This window comes from Gopherus evgoodei, chromosome 4 (genome assembly GCF_007399415.2).
Source record: "Gopherus evgoodei ecotype Sinaloan lineage chromosome 4, rGopEvg1_v1.p, whole genome shotgun sequence".
NCBI classification, from domain to species: domain Eukaryota; kingdom Metazoa; phylum Chordata; order Testudines; family Testudinidae; genus Gopherus; species Gopherus evgoodei.
In genome coordinates this window covers 65,817,969-65,843,923 of record NC_044325.1, presented here as the reverse complement: position 1 = coordinate 65,843,923, position 25,955 = coordinate 65,817,969, and the positions used below count along the sequence as shown (strand labels likewise).

Sequence of the window (25,955 nt, the reverse complement as noted above, 5' to 3'; positions counted from 1 at the left end):
GGCCCTGGAAGAAAAGGAATGGTGACTGCACAATAACTTATGCTTTTATTGCAGAGCACCATCACATGCTCTTACTTTTTGCCAGTTGCGGACCTCAACCAGCAAGGAATCAAGAAATGAGTGAACCCAGGCTGTATGGAGGGGCCAGCCTGGGTATCACCGGGGCACTATGCTCCAGAACTACCCCCAACCCCTCGTGGGAAACACAATCTTGGACATGAAGTTCCTGCCCACATTTACAAGTACAGATACTGTTATGTACGATGGATGGGGCCAAACTAGTTCCCCCTCAGTGGCCCTGATTGGTACAGGAGCTGTGATAATTCAATAGATGCTGAAACCACTCTAACCCTACAAATACTTCTCTGTTTAACGCCTAGGTCAGTTCTCATACAAATGATAGATTTGACACAGGAAACACTACCCCTAGAGGCTGTACTCGAGGGATACGGGGATGTACTAAATTCAATGCGATTTATTTTCCACACTTCCTCTGATTCTCAACATCACCCAACTGGACCAGTCCGACCCTTCTATGCTCTGGTGAAAGAAAAGGATCAGTTTCCCTCTGAACAGTGCTGAAGGGTGAGCCCCAAACCTCAGGTCCCAGGCTCCTGCAGATGACCAGAAGTGATGGCACCTGTGGGAGAACCACAGACGATGGTGACCAGAAGGAACCATTCCTAAGCCTGAGTTCACTGATAAGTATTAGGATTCTGCGGACGTTTTTGAAAAGAAAATGTGGACAGGATTCTGCGAACGTTTTTGAAAAGAAAAATGTGGACATGCTACCTTCACATTTACACTACAGCTCCCCATAGACCTGCAGCCCAGGGCAAGGGTCTCTTATGGATGGATCTATGCAATGTCAGAGCCAGAGCTGGCAGCTCTGCATGTGCACATCGAGTAAAAGCCCAAAGGCTCAATCCAACGCTCTACCTCCCCAGTGGGGGCTCTGCTCCTTTTCATTAAGCAAAAGGATGGAACGCTACACCTGTGTGTCACTAACATGCCCTAAACCAAGTGACAGTCCAAAACTGGTATCCTGAGCTCCTAACCAAGGAACTAGGTAGTGTGTGGTCTACCAAAATTTTCACCAAACTGGACTTCATTGGAGTGGTGGGGACTTACAACCTAATGCACATTCGGGCAGGAGATGAATGCAAGACTGTCTTTTGAACACACTATGGGCATTCTGAATATTTAGTAATGCCATTCCGTCTGACCAAAGCTCCTGCGACCTTTCAACACTTTGTAAACAACATAGTTAGAGACATCCTGGACCAGTATGTAGTCATCTATCTTGATGACCTATGTCTGTTTTCAGAGACCCCTGAGCAGCATTGTTACCATGTTCGTTCCATCCTGGAAAGACTACAGAAGCAGAGTCTGTATGTGAAAATGGAAAATGTACCTTTTGACTCCACTGAACAGAATGATGAAATATTAGATAAAGAATTGGTCACAATTAAATCAGCCTTCAAAGAATGGTGCCATAACCTTGAGGGAGCTCCACAACCGGTTCAAGTCTCTTCTGACCATAAGAACCTTGAATATCTGTGTAAGCTTGAGCCTTAAACCAAAGACATCTCAGGTGGCTATTATTCTCTTGGTTCAATCTCAATATCACCTGGGAATCAGGAATGGGAAAGTCAATAATGCCTTACCCTGAAAGGCCTAATAATACCATGAAGATAAAGAGTCTAGCCAAAAACCACCCTCTCTCCTTAAACCTCACAACTTCCTTAGTGCCGTGCTGCCGCCATACACCAAAACCTGATTCATCTAATCTGATCCACTTCGCAAGGTGATCTGTTAGCTCAGAAGGTAATGAAACAACCTCAGCAAATGAGAGCCAGAACCAAAATGCAATGTTCTACACAGGATGGGATCACATATCCTGATGGGTGCAAATCCATCCCACCAAGGTGCCCCTGGTTGGAAGTGCTTCATCTCTGCCATGACAATCAATAGTGGGCCATTTTGGCCACCTTAAGACTTCCTGCATGGCTCCTCATTTCTTCCAGTAGCCCCCAGGACTATGTTGACTCTTGTGACCTTGTACATGCACCAAGACACCCCATTCTGAGCACTTTGGCACTTTAGTACCCTTGGAGATCCCACCTAGATCCTGGGCCTCAATCACCCTAGATTTCATAGCAGACTTCCCAGATTCTGATGGCCACATAGTGGTCTTGACTCTTGTTGACCAAAATGGCCCACTTCATCCTCTGTGACTGCCTGCCCTCTGCCGAAAGAACCGCTTAATTCCTAGTGATGCATGTTATCCTTTTTCATGGACTTCTGGACCATATCACCTCAGACTAAGGCTCACAGTTTGTCTCATACTTTTGGTGTGAAACACTCCAATTACTGGACATTTGCACTTTTATGTCCTCTTTACTGCCCCCAGACAGATGGGCAGACAGAGAGGGTGAACCAAGTACTAAATCAATACGTAAGGTGCTCTGTTAACTACCATCAAGATAAGTGGTTCTTCCTCCTGCCTTATGACAAGTTGTCATACAACAACATTGACCGTGCCTCCATGGGGCAGAGTCTCTTTTTTGCAAATTACAGGTTTTATTTTCGCTTCCACGTTGTCTTGCTAGCAACCTCCCAGAACTCAGCAACCTCCAACTGGATTCTGTGAATTCATCATATTCTGGAAGACCTTAAGGACCACTTCCATGATGCGAAAAAGCACTACAGTGAGTAGGCAGACCATCAGTACCAGGAAAAACCAGCTCTCACAGTATGCCAAAAAGTCTGGCTTGCAGCTAAACACCTTTGTACAAACAGGCCATCCCACAAGCTAAACCACTAGTAGCTTGGACCAGTCTGGTTTTTGTCAGTATTCAAATTCAGCTCTCTCGCCCCTTAAGATACATCCCATTTTCAGTTTCCTTCCTGAAGCATTACCCACAGAACCCTGTTCCAGTCAGTCCCCCCACCAAGTCCAGGTCCCAGGGCACAAGGAATATATAGTCTGCCTTGTCCTCAGCTATAAATTGCAGAGGGGAGGGGACTGTACTACATCGACTGGGTCCTGAATTATACTCCTGGGAACCTGCTCCCATGTCCATGCCCCTGACTTGGTAAAAAGATTTCTTCAAGACCATCCAAGTACCAACATGAAGGAAGGGTGCCCTCCAAAAGGGAGGGGCAATGTAAATATCTATGGGACTAGAACCTGGGTCTCTGGACCCTAGGAGAGCTGATATTCCCACATTGCCACCTCATCCAAAGAGCGTGGTAGAGATTAGGCCCTGCAGGAAGTACCACCCAAAGAATTCAGTGTGACAGTACTCTTCAGCCTTTTGCTTGGCTCATGCTCACAATTTAATCCTGGAGGATTCCCCATAAAGTTGTCTGGGCAACCCAGCAGACTTCTGCCTTGCTGCGACTCCAAACCTCACCTCGCTTTCTGATCTCCAGCCACCGACCCCAGCCTGATTCTGACCCTGAGTCTTGGCTATTGATCCTGGCACTATAAATTACTCTGATCCCTGCTTGCCAGCTACTGTCTCGTGGCCATCCTTGCATTGTGGACACAAGTGCAGCTATGACCGCTAGGCTAAACCGCCCATGCCCTGGTCCCCTGCAGTTATGTTCATGGTACATGCATAGAGACATGAGATAAAAACATAAAACACTCATGCTGGTAGGTTGCCAGTAACATTATTTCATTCTTAGAATTCAGAGAACCCCAAAACAGAGTGTGATGACAAAGCAGGGTGCTCATTTCAACAGAGGAGCACAACTCACCCCTGCTTACTCTAGGCTGGCTCTCTGCAAACTGATTCTGAACCCTCACTTCCCTACACAGCCCCCTGCCTGCAAGCAGGCTCAGGAAAATCCCTGAGAATTTAAAGTGATAGATCACAATTGTATCACAGTGTTCAATATATCACAAAGGTGCATTTGTAAATTGCAATATCTAACACTTTGAGTCAGGCAGATCATTTGAAAATTTAGCCCTTTACTTTATCCTTAAGATTAGGGGCTCCAATTATCCGTATGTGTCACAGACTGATTCTGTTGTATTTTGCTTTAACAGGTGATATCAGTGCCAGTGGTGAAGGCTCAGGTCCAGAGTAGCCTAAACCAGAGGATCACTAAACTACCACCAAGCCGCTCTGTGCTCTGGGGAACCCCTGAAATTGGATTTTCTAATCCACCTGATTCAGATCCTCACTTTGTTCCAGAGAATATCTGGAGGACCAGAATGAATAAACTTGCTTTATGAGAATCTGCAGACCATGGCGAAGGTATTGTACCTCTTTTAATACTTTGTGTGTGTGTAACCTGTTTTGGAGATTACTGGTGGGGTCTAGCGTCATGCAAAGTGTAGGCAGGTGTTGTGTTAGCTTCCCTTGCTCAGCTCTGACAACGTGCTGCAATCCTGAACTATGCAGACCCTGAAAAGACTGCTGGCTGTGCTAATTGTGTGGTGCTTTTCTGATTTTGACCAATATCACGTTAGCAGTAGAAGAGAAACGAATCATGGGTTACCTTCAAAACAGTCAGAAGTTTCATTTAGCTTTGCATGCATTTGTTCAGCTTTTACCTAGTCTGGCTTGTACATCATTATGTGAGAATCACAAATTAATTTCTGTAATCATCAGATTTCCCTCTCAGTTCTTATATATTTTGAAGAGTAGCTTTCTCCTGCATCCCCTTGGCTTTACTGGAATTTGCCTATTACAGCAGGAGACCCTCTCCTCGGTCGGACAAACATGAGAGGTTAACCCAGGGCTGGTGCAAGGATGTTTCACGCCCTAGGCGAAACTTCCACCTTGCACCCTCCCCCCCGCAGCAGCTCCTCCCCTCCACCCTGAGGCAACACCCCAGGGAAGCTCCCCCACTCTGCCCTGAGGCACCCCCTTGCGGCAGCTCCCCACCCTCCACCCTGAGGCACCCCCCTGCCCCAGCTCACCCCTGCTCCATGCACGAGCACAAGCACCCTGAGCACGTTGCTGCTTCACTTCTCCCACCTCCCAGGCTTGCGGCGCAGTCAGCTTAGGCACCGCAACCCTGGGAGGCAGGAGAAGTGAAGCGGCCCATGGCGTGCTTGGGGAGGAGGCGGGCAGGAGTGAGCTGGGGCGGGGAGTTTCCCCTGCGTGCCAACCCCCCACCTACTTGCTGCAGGCAGCCCTCGTGCTCCCCTGCCCCAGATCCTTCCGCCTAAATGCTGGCGGCGACCGGGGTAGCCGCCAAAGAAAATGGCGCCCCCCCAAATCCTAGCGCGCGGTCGCCTAAATGGTTGCACCGGCCCTTGGTTAACCCCAAGTCTTGGGCTGTAGTGGCAAAGACTGGAAACTTTAACACAGATGTTCACAAAAGACCATTAGTTTTTCCCTTTATTCCTCTATATTCTCAACCTCCAAATGGTCCCACCCAAAAGCTGCCGTGTGAACCTTCCAGTTTCTATTTTCCTGCAACCAGTGCTTATACACATGCCTAGGATTAAAACGGTATTGCTCCCTTTATAGTGTTGATTTGTATCTTCAGTCAGCCAGCACATATCTCTATTAAACTTTCTGCTTATCTATGTGTTGTGAGTATCAGTTCTCTGATACTCCCAATTCCTCTTGCCCCGGGAACATATATTCTAGGGTCAAGATGCCCATTTGTATTCACTGTGTGTTAGCAGGGAGAACTGCTGCCAACCTGCCAGGTTAATCTGTATGCTTTTGTTCTTTAGCCATGGAGATCTCTTTCTGCAAAAGGCCTGCGTACCACAATATTTGATTCTCCATCTGTTTTACAGCATCGGAAGAAAGGTCTGGAGGAGATGATCAGATTGCACCGGTTCTACAACTCCTGTGAAGAGTTTCAGTCTTGGATGGAAGATAAGGAGAAAATTTTCCAGACCCTTCAGCCTGGAGCAGACAATGTGGATGTCACACAGCAGAAATATGAGGTACCTCATCTCCACTCGGTGTAGATAACTTGTAAAATAAACTGACCATGGGGGAATGGATGTATGGAGGAAAGAAGGACTCCAAAGAAGTTGCTTTGAACCTTCTCTTTGTTAATTGAATTTTAATCCAGAGGGTTTGTCTGCACAGGAAAGCTTTTTCCAGTGAAAGCTAAGGTGGATTATATAACTGCAGATTTATACCAGAATAGTTGTCCACATGTCAGTAGGGTGGGATGGGATCTATATTATACCAAAATAAGTTTATTATATATCAATGGCTAAGGGGGAAAACCACATGGGGGAGTGTTTTCTGTCAAGAGATGAATGAATGAACAGAGAGAAAAGAAATAAATTGGATATAAAAACATAGTAGATATACAATAGAAGATGATTGAATACAACAGCTTGTGGAGCACTATTTGCATAGAGATGGTGAGTTTTGAGTTCTTCACTCTATACATTATTGCTATATTTTTTGTCTGTTTTAGAGCTTTCTAGTGGAAATGGCTGCTGGGAAAATCCAGCTGAGAGAGATCAAATGCCTAGCAGATAAGTTTGCAAAGAGCAGTCCCAGCAAACAGAATGAGATCCAAGCCCACCTTAAAGAGCTCAGTAGAAGGTAAAGGTGCTCCTGATAGAATGGGGAATCACCCCATCAAGGACTTTCATGCCCTGCATAAACTATCTTGGAGAAAATATTTTGATATGTTTTGGCACACACAACTGACCTGAGATGTGAAGACAGAGGGTTGTCTATGGAAAGTTGTTTGTCACTACAGTTTGTGTTTACTTCACTGGGGAAGCTTTTACCAAAATGGAGATGTAAAATCTCTCTTATTTATAACGTAATCAGCTCTAAATAGAACCATTTGCCAAGAAGTGATGGAATCAAAATCACTAGAATTCTTTGCATCACAGCTTAATGCACACCTGCTGGAGATGTTCTAACAAAATTAGGATAATGATAAGAAGAGAAGCAGGGGTTGGTTTACATGGACTGACTGTGGGGTTTATGGTATTATGACAGTTGTGATGGAAAGTCTATCCTCTGCCCTTGGCAATCAGTCATTGAAAAGAACAAGCAGTTTCTACAGGCAGGCAAGGAGCTCACTTTTCCATTTGAGAGCATCTTGCACACTGGACACCTTAATCATCACTTGACCATATGTAGTCATGACTTTGGCATATATGTGCCTGTTGTATGCACGTAAATGCTGATTTGAGTGTCTACATAGGGGATGGGGCCATTCTGTTTACATGTTCCTGTTTGAAAATTGGATCTTATTGTCCCAACCGTTACTGGCTGGAGATATGGGAAAAAATATAATTCACAAGAACTATTGCCAGGTCATGGACACACTCATTGTGTACATGGGTACAGCTGATGCTTTGGGATCTGAGGGCTTTTTGTTCACGGTCCAGTGGGAAAGGTTCCCCATAAGTCTTTATCCCCTCCTGAGTTTCAGGGAGCCAAGAGGGGAAGTGGGTCTGAATTCTGTACCATTCATAGGGTGCTGCAGCACATTCCCACCAGGGCATCAGCGGAGGTGCCTGACCCTTGCACAGGAAGGAGAAGGGGAGGAAGTCTCCTTGCACCCCTTGTGCAGTGATACAAGGGTCAGACTGAAAGGTCCTAAATGAATGGATGACGGCAGGTAAAATATACTTTGGAATAAGCCTGTTTTCATTATATTAAAGTAAAAGCAAGCACATCATGGCATAGTCAAATGTCACATTGGGCTCTTCAGTTTGGTTCAGCCTGTGCTGCGTGGCTAAGTGTGGATTTGTGCACCCAGAGGCAGCGGTTAGGATGTCCTTCTAAGGCATTCAGGTTTGAAAATTGTAACTATAAAAAACTCTTTGCTTTTGTAAAGTGTGTTTGCTATCTATTTTTCTACGGACTCTTGGCAGCCCCAACCATGGTCAGAAATGTCAAGGCACAATTGGGTCCTTATTTTGATTATTTTTCTTTATTTGCATAGACTCAACAGTGTAATAGTGGCTTGCACTGGGTGCAGGAGAGGAGTACCTACTTAAAGGGGAAATTCATCCATGTGTAGAGGCTGATCACTAATCTTATGCCCCATTTAAGTGCCAATACAGTCTTATTTTGAAGATTGCTGTGGTATATAAAGAGAGCGCAGAGCTTGTCTCCGCCCCCTGGCACAGAGATGAATTTTACCATAGGTGATTTTTATTGTGCGTGCAACAAATCCCCTAGAAATCTATTTTTCCCCCTAGGCAAATATACTGTGATTTCAGTGTCTAGATATAGCTGTTGCAGTTGTTTTTTCATCCCTAGATGGGAGCACCTGGAAACTCTGAAGGAGGAAAAGGGTTCAGAGGTGATTGGGGTGGCTGATGTGAGGACATTCCTCCAGGACTGCGAGAGCACCAGAGGGCTACTACAAGACAAGCTGGTCCATCTCAAGGGTATGGAACCTGCAAAAACACCTGCCGTACTGGAAGCAGACCGGCGCAAGCTGTCTGCCTTTGACAGGGAGGTCCTGGTGCTGGAGAGGAAAATTGAATACCTGAAGAGTGTGGCCAAATCGTAAGAAATCAGCCATTTATTTCTATATTTTTGCCTAGTGATCTAGTTTCATATTTGAAGCAAAGTGTATAGAGTATATGTTGAGAAAGGCTAATTTACACTTGTCTTAAGTCAGCCTCTAGTGCTAGCTTGCTCTCCCTGTCTGGCTGCAATCATTGCTCTTTTTCCTCTTTGAGTGAGATCTTCTATCCTGGGTAGAGTTGGATGAATATCTGGGTGACTGGCTCCAAATGTTGTCTACATAGAAAGAATCCCTATATTATGAATGGAGTAGCTTAAGTCTTTATTGATATTGAATCACTGAGCTATTCTTCCAACTCAAATCCCCAGAACATGTAATGAAATGCGGTGTGTAATGAATTATCAACACAAACCACAGTCTGCACTGAGTTTGTTCTAGACAACGAGTGTTACCTCTCTTTGAATTTAAGGACACCTCATTTGCAGATCATACTGCAGTTCAGGTTGTAGGACTATGAACTAGGATTAACAAACACTATTTCAGGCTATGTGTATTCTTAATGAGGTACTGTGTAGTCCCCAAAATGGGGTGTCCTTGAGGAGCATGAGATGGGAAAAAGACAATGAATGAGAATTAGAAATATAGGGCACCTGGGTATACATTTTAAACTTTGGTTTAACACTTCTAATTAAAAAATATCTACTTGTGTGTTTACAATGTCCTTTGCAACACACCTGTTCCATTCTGTTGGGCATTCCCTGTTCAGACCTATAAGGTAGAAACATTTCAGGGAACTGTGAAATCTGATTGGCTGATCATCCCTATGTGTTTTATGTTATGTGAAAAGGAGCATGGGGTGCAATTGTGCTTTTCCTGGAATCTGGGAGCAGGAAAGACTAGGTAATTTGTATTCTTTTGTGGAAATTAGTCCTACAATATCTTTGTTACATACAGATCAGAGGTGACATAAGGCATCAGTGAAGCCAGCAGTGGCTGGGGAAAGGGTACCAATACTGAGTTAGACTATAAAAAGGCAGTTTATTTCATTATAAGGTTATATCTTTAAAGTAAAAGTAATGAATTTCTTGATGTGATATGCTAGCTTTTGACACCCCTAACTAAAGCCAGAGAATTAAAAAAATATAACAAAAAACACTTTGATCCTCAGTGATGAATGAATGCACCACTGGTGCCTGTAAAGTCTTTTGACAGGATGCATTTCCTGGAGGACTCTATGATCACTGTGTCTATGCTGTTTACTGCTGATAAGGAACATTAAGTGCCCTAACTGACCTTCTTTTCGGGAGGAACCACTAACGACCCAGTCCCATTGACTTTACTGTCAGCTGGGTCAAGCTATAAGGCTAAAGTTGTCTCTGAAACTAAATCAAGGATGTTGTTTGGTTTCCTTGTGTAGGATTAAGGACACCAACCCTGCAGAGAACAGGGCCATCAAAAAGCAAGTGCAGAATATGGAGAAGCTGCTGGTCACACTCAAGTCACAGACTAAAGAGAGGGCGACAGCCCTGGAGTTGGCACAGGATCAACAGGCTTTCCTGCAGGACAGCCGCAGACTCCTGCTCTGGGGAAATGGCATCAGGGAGAAGCTGGGCAGTGAAGAGATGGGCCTGGATGTGGCTTCCGCAGAGCAGTTGCTGAAGGAACATCAGGACCTTCTGAAGGAAATTCGCACTCAGAAGGACAGGTAGAGTTTGCAGCACCAGGGAGGCCAGGAGCATACCCAAAAAACAGATCTGGGAACATAAACTTGGCGTGAAAATGGTACTTGGACTTTATTTAAGTGCATACAAAATTTAGCATGAAGAAAATAAAAACTGACTGTGCACATAACCCAGTTAATTTCCCATATCAAATGAAAGTGTCTGCTAATCCAATGTCTGACTGCAATAGCTGCCTTCTACCTCACCCTGATGCTCAGCAAGGAAGAAAACTCTCTATTTAAAGTCCTCAGACCTCTTTTCCTTTCCAGATCACTTCTGCCAGAGTAATCCAATCACATACCCTGGGTTCTCCCCTCTTCTGTATTTTTATGAGCCAGGCCTGCCAGACTCTCAGGCCCCCAGCCCGATCTCTCACTTTATAAAAACCCAGCGACTCTTCCCGTCCCATGTAATGGCTGGCCACCTGTTTTCTTGGGCTCTCAAGCCAAGAGAGAAAACTCCTGGCCACCTCAGGTGTACAACCCTGAGCAGCCAACCCCTGCATTTCTTGGCAGACTGTAAGTGAAGAGGACGTTAATAGGGAAAGCAGTGGGTAACTGCAGTTCTGCCACCAAGATAGTAAGAAATAGAGCAGCATTAAAGAGAGAGAGAGAGAGATGGGGAAGTTATAGGAGAAGGAAGTTTATTATTCTTTGTGCTTTGCCAGGAGAATACCAAGCTCAAGTCTCCTCCTACAGTAACTTGTCCTCTTTTCTTGTGACTCTGGGCAGGTTTATGCAGCTCGAAGAGCTGGGGCAGAAGATAATGTATGATCAGCCCAGCAACAGGACCCAGGATGTGTGCCAGACTGTGGAGAGGCTTACTCAAGAAAGCAGTGAGCTGGAGGAGATGTGGGAGCAGCGGAAGAAGAGGCTCCAAGACAGCTTGGAACTGCAGAAGTTCAATAGGGAGGCAGATCGCATCAATGCAACCCTCTCCAGCCATGAGGCTTTTCTACGAGTAGATGACCTTGGAGTATGTATCAGAACAGCCTTTGTTGTCTCCTGCTCCCACTTCCCATCCAGAACAGTCTTGACCCACAATGACTCAGTGAGAACAGAGATTCAATGACAATCTCTGTCCTCTGGCTCAAAACTGAGAATTTCTAGCCAAGCTTAGATTGGTTGCAGCATTTTTGTAACAGTGATGTGTTAATGTTCAGAAGCTGCACACACAGGGCCTGGTTCTCATTTACTCATGTCTTTAAATGAGAAGCCGGCTCACAACTGCTAAAAGACGCAAAACCAAGAAGCTGCCATTGTGACCCAGAAGTGTGTTTGTGCAGTTAGAGCAGAATGCTCTGGTTAACCTTTTCACCGTGCTTTCTCCACAGTTCCTTCTACTCATACACTGCCATTATGCATTAGTGTGCTGTTGCAATCAATAGAATATCAGCAAGGAAGTAATTGGTACTTTCCACAGCAATACTTAACAGCAGTCAGCCAGGGGAAACAATGTAACAATCTCACCTCCAATAGGGAGAGGCTGGGAAAGAGGATATGAGTACTATTAACACGTGTTGGAGACTTACCCTTAGACTGGATGATAGAGCTGTTACCATTACTGTTAGAATCTAAAGTGCATCTTCCTCATATCACTCAGACTGGTTTGCTGCAGTTTTTGGGTAACCAAATGCCAGATAAACAATGGATCTAGAATAGCTGTTAGACTGTTCAATATAAAGGTTATTTTAAGAGCGTGTGAAAGTGGAAGCCCTATAATACAGTGCTTACACCAGGGTGGCACCATGCTGCTGCAATTAAAAGATGAGGATAGAATCTTAGGACAGGAGAAAACATAAGAGATAAGGGATCAAGCAAGGCACCGCTCCTCACTTGTTCAAAGCCTCGAAGGTCCTCTATGATGTGGAAAATCTACAGTAAATACTTGCTTCAGGGGGGAAAGATGGAGAATAAAGACCCGCACAAAGGCAGAAATAATACCATCTCCTCCACTGCCACAGAGGGAGCCATATCTCAGAGGTGAGACTTGATCAAGTTTTCTTCCCTCCACTCCAGGACCATGTGGATGCTGTTCACACCCTTCTCAAGCGGCATGAGGATTTTGAACGACTGCTGATGGCGCTGAAGCAACGGGTTGAAGTGATGCATGAGCATGGGGAGAAGCTAGTGGAGAACAGGCACTTCTCTTCTTGCATGTGAGTTCAGAGCCGTTTACACTCTAGGTACAAAAAAGGAGGAATTGACTCCACTGAAGACATTTAGCTTTTACAAACCATCATGAAATGTCGTTAGAGTGAAACAGAAGATCCAGTTTGAGCCAGCATTCATACCAAATCCCATCAGTCCACAAGCAGTGGTGTTCTAATTTGGGTGGAAAAGGATGAATTCTCTCATTTCCTTCCATGCTGCTTCTTAACCTGGAGAGAATGAAGCCGGTATTGCAAAATATGCATTTCCTGTACTCTAATGACAAGGGTAACACTTTCAGTTCAGAATGCCATTTTTGGTACAATAATGGAGAATACTCCAGTTTTTCTCCTGGCATTTTATACTACATATGCCAATAAGACCTTGTAGTCCCTTTTAACCCTATGATTCTATGACCTCTTTATTGACAAACTCATTAAAATTCTAACATAACTGTGTGTTCCTTGCATTTGAGAGTATCAATCATATTTAGTATGAATACAATAGATTTCAAATCACCTCTCAAAGGAATAAGTGTTGTAATCATCATGCAGTGGGCCTGATTCTCATCTAACTACGGCCCTTTTACACCACCCTGGCACTATAACATGGCCTTCAAGTGGGAGTCAGTGTAATTCATGGCTCCTTTACAGTGCTAGAGCAGTGTAAAGGGGCCTTAGTGTAAATGAGACTTGGGCCCTGTGTGTTTAGAGAGCACAGCTGTTTGAAGGTGAAAGTTCTGGGGGAAACTGAGGAGCTACAATTATGCTTAAAGTTGCTTGTACTGGCTCTGGTGTCTCGTGCCAGGACATACAGTGGCATAGTTCAATTTTAAATATGAAAAGAGAGAGGACGAGCATTTGGCGGTTTCCCAAAAGGAATTCATCTTGGAATAGCCAAAGACACACAAGAGCAGGTTGTGTTTGTCACTGTATTTGCATTATCCTGCACTTAAATGTTATAGGACCACATTCTGCTTGGGAGAGATTAGTGGCGAGGGGAGGAACACAGCTGAGCACAGTGAGAGTCCAAAGAAAAAGTAGAATGAAAAATGGGCAAATTAAAAAACAACAACAAAAAACAGCAACAAACAAATACAGAGAAACTATGGGAACATGGATAGGAGGTGAAAGAGAAATTCTAATGCAAAAATATAGTGCCTGTGCCTGAGCTATAGTGGAACATATGTTTGTGCCAGTTCAGTCTTTTCCGTGGTTCTTCTAGCATAGGGGTCTCCATTTAATTGTAAAGACATATTTGTTTGTCATTTAATTAACTCACTGTGGGAAAAACAACCATGGGTCAGTGCCTCAGCTGGTGTAAATTAGTGTATTTCCATCAGCTTCAATGGAATGGTTGATTTACGCTAGCTGAGGATCAGTTCCATGTGTTTAAATTGGAGGAAGATGTCTTATGAACTCAAGCTCTCTGTGTCAACTCCCCAAAAATGAAATGGAGATTTTTACAAATCTTTGAACTACACCCTTCATTTTTTCATCACTTTAAATATTAAAATAAAATATTTGTGAGTGGAAGTGAATTAAACACAAAGCTTTTCAGGGCAGGGACTGTATCATCTTACATGTAGGTACTGTGCCCAGCACATTTGGGGAGCTACCATAATACCAATAGTTCTTAATAATAATCATAAGACTGCCCACCCCCAGTCCATCTATCCCCTTCCCACCTATCTGCTCAGGAGAGGCAGTAGTACCCAGTGGAGCTGCCATTCTCCCACACACACAACCTCTCAATCTTGGAAAATGCAGCACGGTTGTGCAAAAGGATGGGGTAGTGAGCCTTACACACACACCTTTACTCTTAGCAACAGCAGCTAACCCGAAGTTCTAGCAATAAAGAATGACCAGGGAAACCCGGATGGATCAGTGCCATTGCCTTGTTGTCATTCCAGATAGGGGAATTAAAGCTCCGTGTCCTATTTTCTCTGCAGGATTGAGGAGAGATTGGCTACATTCCGGAACCGATGGGAACGACTGAGACAGAGTAATGAACAGAAAAAAAGGAAGCTGCTGGCATCTCTTCAGCTGCAGGTGAAAGGGCTGATGCACTAGAGCTGACCAGAGGAAACCTTAGGGCTGCAGTAATTTAACACTCTGTTGCCTTGACCCAAGGCTAAAAATATTGAGTCACTCTCTCTGCCTCCAGCCACAGCCCACTTCACTCAGGAGCAGGAGGTTAGGAAATGTTGACCCCACATGTATGGTGACTAGAGTATTGGCAAACACATTAAGAACTCATTTAACACTGTCGGAGTGATCAGAGAATACCTACTAGGCCATGGTGAGGTATACAGTGAGTTGAATTAACACAAGAAATGAAAACATTTAATGAAAAACCACCTGGGCATCTTGATCACTAGATAACGTCCTTGTGAATGTCACCCTGGCCTTAGCCTGTTTGGCTCATATGTTAATGCTTCACTATGGGCTGGGGCTCCCACGGAAAATTATAACTGGAGAGAAGAAGCTGATGCTCCAGAACCGGTGGGAGGAAGCCTCTGGTTCAGATTCTTGAAGTGGAATGAAAGTTTCTTTCTAAAACATTGGCCCTGATTCTGCTCTCACTTACACCAGTGTTAATCATGAGTACTCCATTGATGTAAATGTGGCTACATGGTTGTAAAAGTGGTACATCGTCAGTAAGAGCAGAACTGGCCTGGTTTTTTGTTTGTTTGTTTGTTTGTTTGGTCACATTTTCATTAACTATCATTCTACCACACAAACAAGGAAATAATTTGTCTTATGGGATCTAATATTCAAAGAGGTCTCAACCTGACTTTTGTTTTTGTATGCTCAACTTTGCGTTTTCCTCTCTGGTGAGGACCAAGGGATGTGCCTGGGACGGCAAACTGCGGCCAGTGGGAGCCGCGATTGGCTGAGCCTGCCAACGTGGCAAGTAAACAAACTGGCCTGGCCCTCCAGGGTGCTTACCCTGGCAAGCCGTGTGCCAGAGGTTGCCAACCCCTGCCGTAGACTCTAGTCATTAAAGTTTTTCACTTGGAATGGTCCTGGGGTATTGGGGAAATCCTTAACAGAATTCTTTTAGTTACCCAAAAGGTGCTTCAAATTAAAGTTTCTATAATATATAATATATCTATAATATAATTGGGAAGCCTTGTTATTACATTGCTCCTAGCCTTATTTTTCATGTGGAATGGAATGTCAGGAATGGTATTTGGGCTTCCCATCATGGAGCTGCATGATCATAATGGTGGGTCATCACATTTATAAATCAATTTTCTGCTTGAAATCTGAGTCGTCATTTGGTTATTGAAAGCAGTGGGGTAGGAAATATTGTCCAATGGAGGAAACACAGATATTATATTAGTGCTGCAAAAGATTGTTCAAGTCTGTCAGCAACCCAGGATTGTGATCCATCAATGGAGGGTGCTGATTATTCAAATTGTCTTTCATACTAAAAGAAACTGGACTCCCCAACACTTAGATAAAGTAAGGACCGAATATTTACTGAGGAAGTTCCTAGAATCCACTGCAAAGTAGTGTCCTTGAGTCTATGTACAATCAGGAGTTAAAAATATTTAATTCTAACTGTCCCTAATAGGAGTTCAACCGTGATGTTGCTGAGCAGCTTGTATGGATGGAAGAGAAGTACAAGATTGCATCAGATGAGTCCTATCGTGACCCAACAAATGTCCTGCGCAAACTGAAGTGGCATGAGGCTGCTGAAAAGGAAATGATGGCAAACAAGAAGCACTTTGCAGAGCTGATAATGGTGAGGGTGGAATCATTGTTGGATAAGCTTTATCAACTTGGCCAGTGTTTGATAGGTTTGGTTCTATTTGCATAAAACAGCCAGTCGCACCACAGATGAGTCTTTGATTAAGTGTTGATATTCTTGATTATTTTTTAACATTAAGTTTGCAAATCTTAGCATGGCAGGTAAAGGTGTGATGGGGTGCAGACAAATTATATACAATGAGAGAGTTATTACTTTGTCTGGTTATTTTCCTGTAGTAGTGGAAATTTCAGAGGGGGCTCAGCAATGTGAATCATTCCAGCGTCCTTGTTTTTCAGTATGGTAAGTTTGTTGTAGGGGAAAGCTTCATGCTGCATGGTATTAATTGGAAAGAAACAAGCACAAGTATCAAAGTTGTTAAGATTCGCATTGATTGTGCCCCTTTTTGAGACCTTTGAATAATAAAATATATTTCCCCAGATTGGAAATCAGCTGATTCAAGATGACCATTATGCTGCAGATTCTATCTGGGACAAGATGTCTGAGCTGAAGAAGAAGTGGGAGAAATTGTACAACAAAATGATAGAGCGAGGAGACAAGCTGAGACAGGCCGGACAGCAAGAACAGCTCATGGAACTCCTCCAGGTCAGGTGGTGATTGATTTCAGTGGGGAGGGACTGGACTGATCTGTTGCTCTCCATGTTGTCAGTTGCCACAGAAAGCTCATCACAAAGATCAGGAATTAGATTAGCCCCAGAGGATGCTGTCCTGTTGAAGACTTAATTTCAGATTTCCCCAGCACCAAAGGAATAATTGTCATACAGGGAGTTTTATATGGCCTCAGCATATCTAGGATCCTAAGCTTGCAGGAGAATGGAGTGAGAAAGACACCAGGCTGTGAAGTTGTGCACTACCATCATTTAAGGGAACTCTTGTGATGGTGCAACTACAGTTGTGGATCTCTGAGTGTTAAGATATTGGGAAATCTGTTTAAGGGGCTGGGACAGGGGTAGCCATGTGAAAAAAATGGACATATCAACATGTTCCAAAAAGATGTCTCAACTTTAGAGAGCCCTCCCTGTTGTTCTACTGAGAAATGGTGCTTTGCAAATCCTGTAGAATGCAGGGAGCCGCCTTCTGGGAAGGCCTGAGTGGAGGAGGAGAAGTGGAAGAAAGTCCATACGGCACAGTCTGAGCTAGCTCGTGTTCATCTCCTTCTTGTAGGATGCAAAAGAGAAGATAGAAAAGATTGAGAAGGTTCTTCAGGATGCAGAGATGGGTCATGACCTGCGCTCCAGCCGCGATCTGCTCAAGCAACACAGTCAACTGGAAAAGGAGACTGGGGAGTTGGCTGACAAAATGAACTCCATTGTGTCCTGTGCCAAGAAAATGGCAACCAATCACTTTGACTCCCAGAAGATTCTGGATGAGACACAGAAATTTCTGGAAAGGTGAGCAGGTATTCTCTCAGTTGTTGGGAGAAAAGAATTGGTGGCAGAGCTGGGAACAGAACTTTGGTTCTTGATTCCTCATCTCCTGTTCTAACCACTAGAAAAGCCAGCCAGACATTCCTTCTGCTACAAGCTTCTGCCACAAAACTATGCTAACACATTTCAATTGTGCAACTGCCTGCTCCCCTGCCTCAGGTTTTGCTAGTGACCCTCAATCTTAATCTGCGACACTCCTGCCATTACAGTCCCTGGCTTCCTAGCCAATTCTACCAATTTCTTGCCAAAGTGTGAGGTGGTCCAATATTTAATAGGACCTAGGTTCAGACCATTACAACTCATTTTGCTTGTGAACACAGGCCTGGTCTACACTACGCGTTTATACCGATTTTAGCAGTGTTAAACCGATTTAATGCTGCACCCGTCCACACAACGAGGCCCTTTATATCGATATAAAGGACTCTTTAAACCAGTTTCTGTACTCCTCCCTGATGAGAGGAGTAGCGCTGAAATCGGTATTACCATATCGGATTAGGGTTAGTGTGGCCACTAACGGTATTGGCCTCCGGGCGGTATCCCACAGTGCACCACTGTGCACCACTGTGACCGCTCTGGAAAGCAATCTGAACTCGGATGCACTGGCCAGGTAGACAGGAAAAGCCCCGCGAACTTTTGAATTGCATTTCCTGTTTGCCCAGCATGGAGCTCTGATCAGCACGGGTGGCGATGCAGTCCCAAATCCAAAAAGAGCTCCAGCATGGATCATACGGGAGATACTGGATCTGATTGCTGTATGGGGAGACAAATCTGTTCTATCAGAGCTCCGTTACAGAAGACGAAATGCCAAAGCATTTGAAAAAAATCTCCAGGCTATGATACAGAGTCCACAGCACAGCGCTGTGTGACAAGCGTAACGGAAAGCCAAAGAATCAAATGGACACTCATGGAGGAAGGGAGGTGGGACTGAGGACTCCAGCTATCCCACAGTCCCCGCAGTCTCCGAAAGCATTTGCATTCTTGGTTGAGCTCCCAATGCCTGTAGGGTCAAACACATTGTCCGGGGTGGTTCAGAGTATATCTCGTCAATTTACTCCCCCTTCCCCCCCTTGAAAGAAAAGGGGGAAAAATCGTTTCTTGACTTTTTTCAATGTCACCCTATGTCTACTACATGCTGCTGGTAGACACGGTGCTGGGGCAATGAACAGCAGAATCCTCTCCCCTCCCTTCCCTGGTGGCAGACGGTACAGTGCAGTAGGACTGGTAGCCGTCCTGGTCATCAGCCCGTGAGTGCTCCTGCTGGCCTCAGGTGAGGTCGGCTGGGGGTGCCTGGGTAAAAATAGGAATGACTCCCAGTTATTCCCGGCAGATGGTACAGAACGGCTGGTAACCGTCCTCATCATAGCAACTGGGGGCTGAACTCCATCAGCCTCCCCCTCTTTCATGTCTAAAGAAAAGATTCTGTGCTGCCTGGACTATCATAGCAGTGGGATACTGCACTCCTCTCCCCTCCACCATTTAATGTCCTGCCTGGACTATCATAGCAGCTGGAGGCTGCCTCCCCCTCATTTTATCTCACTAAAAAGTCAGTGTTTCTTATTCCTGTATTCTTTATTACTTCATCACACAAATGGGGGGACCCTGCAATGGTAGCCCAGAAGGGTTGGGGGAGGAGGGAGGCAATGGGTGGGGTTGTTGCAGGGACACCCCCTAGAATGGCATGCAGCTCATCATTTTTGTGGGATCTGACACGGAGCAGCTGTGCTCTCTGGTTCTCTGATACACTGGTTCTTTAGTACACTTGCCCCATATTCTAGGCAGGACTGACTCTATTTTTAGATACAACATAAAGGAGGGAATGACCCGGGGGGTCATTCCCATTTTTGTCTTTGCGCCCCCGGCCGACCTCAGCGAAGGTCAGCCAGGAGCACCCATGACAGCAGCAGATGGTACAGAACGATTGATAACCCTCATCTCATCGCCAATTTACAATGGCACAGCAGATGGTACAGAACGACTGGTAACCGTCTCTGCTACCTTGCAAAGGCAAATGAATGCTACTGTGTAGCGCTGCAGTACCACCTCTGTCAGCGGCATCCAGTACACATACGGTGACAGTGGCAAAAGGCAAAACGAGCTCCAGGGTTGCCATGCTATGGTGTCTGCCAGTGCAATCCAGGGAAAAAGGGCGCAAAATGATTGTCTGCCGTTGCTTTCATGGAGGAAGGAATGAGTGACGACATTTACCCAGAATCACCTGCAACACTGTTTTTGCACCATCATGCATTGGCATCTCAACCCAGAATTCCAATGGGCAGGGTTGACTGTGGGAATTATGGGATAGCTACGGGATAGCTACCCACAGTGCAACGCTCCAGAAATCTACGCTAGCCTCGGTACCTGGACGCACACCACCGAATTATTGTGCTTTGTATGGCCGCGTGCACTCGACTTTATACAATCAGTTTTACAAAACCGGTTTATGTAAAATCGGAATAATCCTGTAGCGTAGATGTACCCTAAGAGTGATTTGAACCAAGGTTTCCAAAAGTGAATCTCATTACCCCCTCCCCCAAATACACTATTTTAAAATAATAATGTCAAAAAGTAAATTCCAAGTTCCTGTATTTCCAACACAGGTTAAGATGGAACAGAATTGATTGTTTATAGAGAGTGTTAAACTGCACTCCTTCTTCCTAAATCTGCTTGCAGGGGTGGATTAAAGAACTTTAGGACCCTGTGTACTGTGGTAATTGGGGGCCTGCCATAGTTGGGTAGGTGTCCCTGGGAGGTTGGAGGTTGAGTCCTACCCACTGAGTGGGAGGCCTTGCAGGGGTGAATTGTGCCCACCCTGCAGTCACTCTACAGTGTCTCCTGTCCTACGGGTCTGGTCCCACTCTCCACTCTGGCCCATTGGCTCTTGCCACAGCATGCAGGCAGAGTCCTTCCCCTGTGATGCCCTGCCCCCTTCGTCGCCCTGGGTTGGTTGGTTGTTTTTTTTCTGAGTATGTGGGTTGGTTGGTTGGTTTTTAACCCTGTCATCAGACTCCCTGAGTACACATACTGTATCACATAACTTGCATACAGATATGTATGCCAAGAGCAGCTCTACTGAGAAGGAATTCTGTATGTGTACAGTGCCAGCCAGGGGAATTTAGTAGTAGGGGAAATGTCTGGCCTGTCACAGCCTGCATTGCAGGATCACAGGTGATTCCCTCAGATGACTTTGGAGATAACTCCACTTTAACATCTGATCCTCAGGTTTGAGTCTTTGCAGGTGCCTCTTGATGAGAGGCACCAGCAGCTGCAGGCAACAGTGGATCTGTACCAGTTCTACCATTACTATGACGTGGAGATGAATTGGATCAGTGAACGATTGCTCATTGCCAACTCCACCAACTGTGGCAAGTCCTTGGATATGGCTCAAAGCCTGCTGCACAAACACAAGGTAACTCCTTTCTGTTATCCCTTCTATAGGTGTGATGGGAGCAAAGCATATATCAGACACCCCTGCCCCCACATATAGAAACCTACAGCTACGCATTTCCCTTTTGCCACCCAGAATGCCATTACAAATGAGCCCACTAAGCAGAAGGAGACAACTGTTATTAAAGCTAAACTCTCCTTGGCATGCAGTCCCTAGAACTAGATATTTGACACTGTCTCAGTTAAGGAATTCCAATAACTAGAGACATGCATATGATCCACCCATATAATGGAGGATTTTCAGAGTGAGCATGGAATTTCTGATGAAACTGAAGTCTCTATCAATTCCTGCAGAAATCATTCTTCTCACAGGATTATGAGGAAATCACTAGTTTTCCATTAAATATTCTTAGACTGATGCATTGCACACTAAATATAATGAATGATTTTGCTCTTGTCTGGGTGGAATTCTTCTGCTGTTCCTTGCTTGCATGTGTTTTATCTATATAATTACTGTTCTCATCAGGGAGTTAGTGTCAGAGGGACATGAATGCACACTGTAGTCTCCAGGACAACATAAAACAGATATTTAAAGTTCACTCTAATGCTATGACTGACATAAAAACTTTTGAAGACAGCAGTGTAATGACAATTTAACAGAGTAAGATTTCTGTGGAATTTGATTTGTGGTTTTTAGTTGTTTTTCACAGATATCTGTTAGCCCTGCTGCTTTCTAGCCTTAGCAGACAGCATCATGTTGAAGAGCTAGTCTCCGATGTACATGTTCCTCTTGTATTGGCAACAGAAGGTTGCATTTTGGTAGGTTGCCCCAGAAGCAGCTCATCTTGAGGGAGCATCTACGTAGAGAACCACTGTGTCTTGCACACTATGTACATCCCTCTAATTTCTCACTTCTGACAGCTTTGCTCCACTTTCTTGCATACTGTCCTGCCCTCACTTACTAGTATCTCCCTCCCTACCACTCCCTAGGAGTTACAAGCAGAAGTGAATGCCCACAAACAGCAAGTTCAGAGGGTGTTGGAGACTGGAAAGACTATGATTGGGTGCAAGCACTCTTCATTTCAGAGAATAAAGGAGAAATGCCAGGAGCTCAGCAACAGCTGGGTGGAGCTGGAGAAGGCATGTGAAGAGAGGTTGAAGCAGCTGCAGCATTCTGTTGGCTTCCAGCAGGTATGGGTTACAGCAAAGTGACACCCCCTTTTTTTTTCTGGTTAAGAGGAGAACAAAGTGATTTACTCAAAAAGCAAATCTGTTTTAAGATCTCAGACCATTAGGGCTGAAATTCGTTTCCTCCACATAAAGCCAGAGCAATGTGGATGGTGGGCACTGGGCAGTGTTAGGGAGGTGGGTCAGGATGGAGCACTGTAGTAATGTCTCCTATCGGAAATTTGGTATTCTAGTCTCCTGGAGAACCTACTACAGCCTTGCTCCACCACTCGCTCTGTGAGGTAGGACAACTGGATCCATATTATTGCAGATCTTCTGGTTGCTACCTGGTCTGCTCTATTTCACCATCATCTCTGCCCTCCTCTCCAGTCTGTCGGCCTTATCCCAAACCCTCTGAAATCACTGGAGGGAATTCCTTTGACTTCAATAGGATTTGGATCAAGCCCTATATATAACAGATCCCCTTAGTGGTGCACATGGAGTACACATGTTCCCCTTACTAGCCACTTGGATTGGCAGTATCCTCACACAGCCCCAAATTGGGGCTTAAGTGGGGCAGAGGGCCTTAAACGGGCTCTCCATACCAGAGTATATTTCACCCTAATAAAATAGGGGGCAAAGTTTAAAAGGCAAGTGTTTAAAATGAGCCTGTTAAAAATTGCATCTGAATACTCTTCTGTCTGGTCCAGGTTTTCTGTCACAAATGGGCAATTAGCAGGGTGGTAACCCAATCTGCATACACATTTTTTACACAAAGGTGTATGCGCAACGTTTGCTGGTGCACCTCAAGCACTTGCCATTGATAATTTGGCCATATCTGTGTCTCATTTTCCCCACCTGGGAAAGAGGTATGACACTTTGCCTTCATGGTAGAGGTGTTATGAGGCCCTATAGTATTTATAAAGTACTTTGATCTCCTCAGAAAAGGGGAGTATATAAGTGCAAAGTAGGTGTTATAGAGTGCCAGGCACTAACAGTGAAAGGTCAAGTGAAAACATCAAATATTGGATACTGATGTGAAGGGAAAGAGCTGGGGCACACAAAATTAATTCTAGGGGTTTAATACCCTAAAAGAGGCCTTTCTTAAAATGAGATCCACCAATTCTGGCCTTGTCCTTCTGCACAATATTTGATACCACAGTGTGTCTAAGGTCATGCTAGTATATTTCAGGCAGTAACAATAAAACCAGTTCCTGTAGCTTAACGTGCTATCTGAAAGAGCATCTTCTCGGGTAAGGAGACTAAAAGCTAATCCTTTGTGCCTCTGCACCTATTACTGAGCACAAATGGTGCTCACACTAGTCTGAGAACCCATCAGCCTAGAATATGTGGAAGCAGTAAAGATTGTGATATTTTCCAGAACTGAATTTCTTGAGATTGACCTCAGAGGAACAGTTGATTTTATATGCAATCTGCAGCTAGAATGTATCAGATTGAAGGAGAGACATTAACATTATGAAGGAAATAACTGTTTTTTTTTAATTGGTAGTTTTTACTGAATACCTCAGACCTGGAGATTTGGGTATCAGAAAAGCTTCCATTTGTGACCAGCAAAGATTATGGCAAAGATGAGGCTGCAACTCTGAAACTCCTCAAAAAACACAAGGTAACTGAGCATTATTGCCCAGGTAATGATTCTTGAGGAATGTAGCATAGACTGTTCAGAGACTACAGTGGTCCCTCCTAGTCAATCAGGGGAGCCTGCTTGGGATGAACTGTAGGAAAGATCCTGACTTTGGAGTCAGGGTTTGGAGATTGAGTGTCTGTCTTCGGAGAAGGCTGTATCTTACAGATAAAGCAATGGTTTAATGGCAACATTTTCTTGGTCTTTGTGTGTCATTCCTTGGAATAGCAGAGTCTAGGAGTGCCACAGAGGTAGTGCACAGGCTCTGGGAGTAAAAGAAATGTCTCAAGTTGTTTAACGCCATTAACTCTGACTGATTAAAGAGCGATGATGCAGGCTGCTGAGGACTTCTCACTCTGTCTCAACTGAAAGTATGTTCAGGATGTTGAGGGCAAGGGCTATAAAGCAAGGGGCTGGGGGAATGCAGGGACCATCTGTTCTTTAACAGGGACATAAAGAACTTTTCACCCCCAAACCCAGTTCTGGGTGGTAGAAATTTTAAAATGAATGAACATATAGAATGACGTCTCTCACTCCAAAGGAAGCTGGGCCGTTCATCCCATGCCATTTTACACACACTGAGCATGAAAAGGAACTTTTTCAGATTTATGGGTGGAAAAATATTTTCTCTGTGTACCTTTAGAAATCAGTTCATTACTCTTTCTTTCCCTAAGTTCAGTGGTGGCCCAGCAGGTCGCAGGTTGCCCACTGCGCCCTAGTTGGTTTTCCCAAAAGTTAGTGTCAGGGAAGGCTTCCTTCCTAAGAAGTGCCTACTTAAATTCTCTATGGTGGCAGCATGCTCTGCCAAATTGTCTATGTGAAGTTTTGTACTGTTCTGATCAACAAGTTTTGGACTGGTCTGACTAGCTAGAGGATTTTTTTTATGATTTTCAGTTGCTTGAAACTGACATGTCTGCAATTCAGCACTGGTTTGTCTGTGTGGATTCACACTAATCCCTGGATCAGTAATGGAAGGACAAATTCAATGTGCTGTTGCATCTGGAAAGAGCTTGACTTGGAAAAGAAACAGAGAGATCTGGAGTCTCATTCCTCTGAGCCAAAGCACCAACTATGTCCTGCTGTGCTGTATTTAGTCACAAAGAGAGATACGGATGCCCTACTTCACTCCAGAGCTGAAAATGGAGAGAGTTAGTCATTATTCTGGGAATATCCTTCCCTTTCCACCCATGTAGCAGGCCTCTCTCGTGTTTATTTGCTTAGGCTTTGTATTTTTTCTGAAAAAGTTAGTAAAAATATTAACTAAGAACTTTTGTGTCAGTGAAAGCCCATAACCTGCTTTGGAAATCTGGGCTTCTCCTTTGGTGCCTCACTAGTTATGACTGAGGCTGCTTCCAAGGTTAATGGACTGTAGATCCTGAGTAACTTACTCAGCTATTTTTTTCTTGCTATCAGGCATTGGAACACGAAATTGAGGTTTACGAGAATATGATGCAAGAGCTGGGTAAAACTGCCAAAACCCTTCCTCTCCCCAGCTCCATCCAGTTTGATGAGGTTGATGCCCCACAGGAACAAGTTCACTCTAAGCTCCGGGAGTTACTGGAGCTGGCCACAGCAAGGTATGGTCTAGAAAAATAATTGTCTCTACTACCTCCCTCTTCTGGGTCCCTTAATGCATCCTGGGTTTGATTAAAAAGCCATTGTAGGCAATGGAGTCTTTCCATTGATCTCAGTGGGCTTTGGATCATGCCCCATATCTCTTCTATCTGTTTCATTGTGAGCTCTCCAGGAAATAGACTGTCTATATTTGTATCCTGTGCAGTACTGAGATGCTACACAAATAATAATAAAAAAGGAGCTTTGTACATTTGTTGCACCTAAGCTGTTCAATAAGATTTCTTTACTATTGAAGATGCTAATTCCTCCCATTTCCCCTTTTCTGTTCTTCATCCTCGTGCAAAGTGATTTTGAATGCTGGATTATCTCACATACTTACTCATCTGCCTGTTTGTTGGAGTCTAACTTCAGAGGTGGAACAAAGGAATTGTATTTCTGGAAGTGGTGCCTATTGTTTTCTTGGTGCGTTACCCAACTGAACAGATGTAATGATAGAATTACACCTTCCCTTAAGTCTGAGGATTTGTTAATACAATATTAATCACTTCCCCCATTTATGACTACATGCTCAAAACCAAGAGAGCTGGATAATGACTATGATTTTTAGACTCTCCAAATTTAGCACTAGGAAGAAGCAAATATATACCTGAATTGTTTAATTTCTTGC

The 25,955-nt window shown here is 44.4% G+C and overlaps 1 protein-coding gene across 1 annotated transcript in view; it reads left to right on the top strand.

Moving 5' to 3' along the window:
• Window positions 1–25,955, top strand: part of SPTBN5 (spectrin beta, non-erythrocytic 5) — a 156,838-nt gene that overhangs the window by 27,500 nt on the left and 103,383 nt on the right. Inside the window, 16 exon segments of the mRNA XM_030560166.1 lie at window positions 4,061–4,230; window positions 4,232–4,271; window positions 5,774–5,926; window positions 6,415–6,545; window positions 8,229–8,480; window positions 9,860–10,147; window positions 10,895–11,138; window positions 12,182–12,321; window positions 14,265–14,364; window positions 15,896–16,066; window positions 16,511–16,675; window positions 17,255–17,481; window positions 20,737–20,923; window positions 21,892–22,092; window positions 23,579–23,695; window positions 25,127–25,290. Of these exon segments, the coding sequence (XP_030416026.1) occupies window positions 4,061–4,230; window positions 4,232–4,271; window positions 5,774–5,926; window positions 6,415–6,545; window positions 8,229–8,480; window positions 9,860–10,147; window positions 10,895–11,138; window positions 12,182–12,321; window positions 14,265–14,364; window positions 15,896–16,066; window positions 16,511–16,675; window positions 17,255–17,481; window positions 20,737–20,923; window positions 21,892–22,092; window positions 23,579–23,695; window positions 25,127–25,290 (2,750 nt within the window).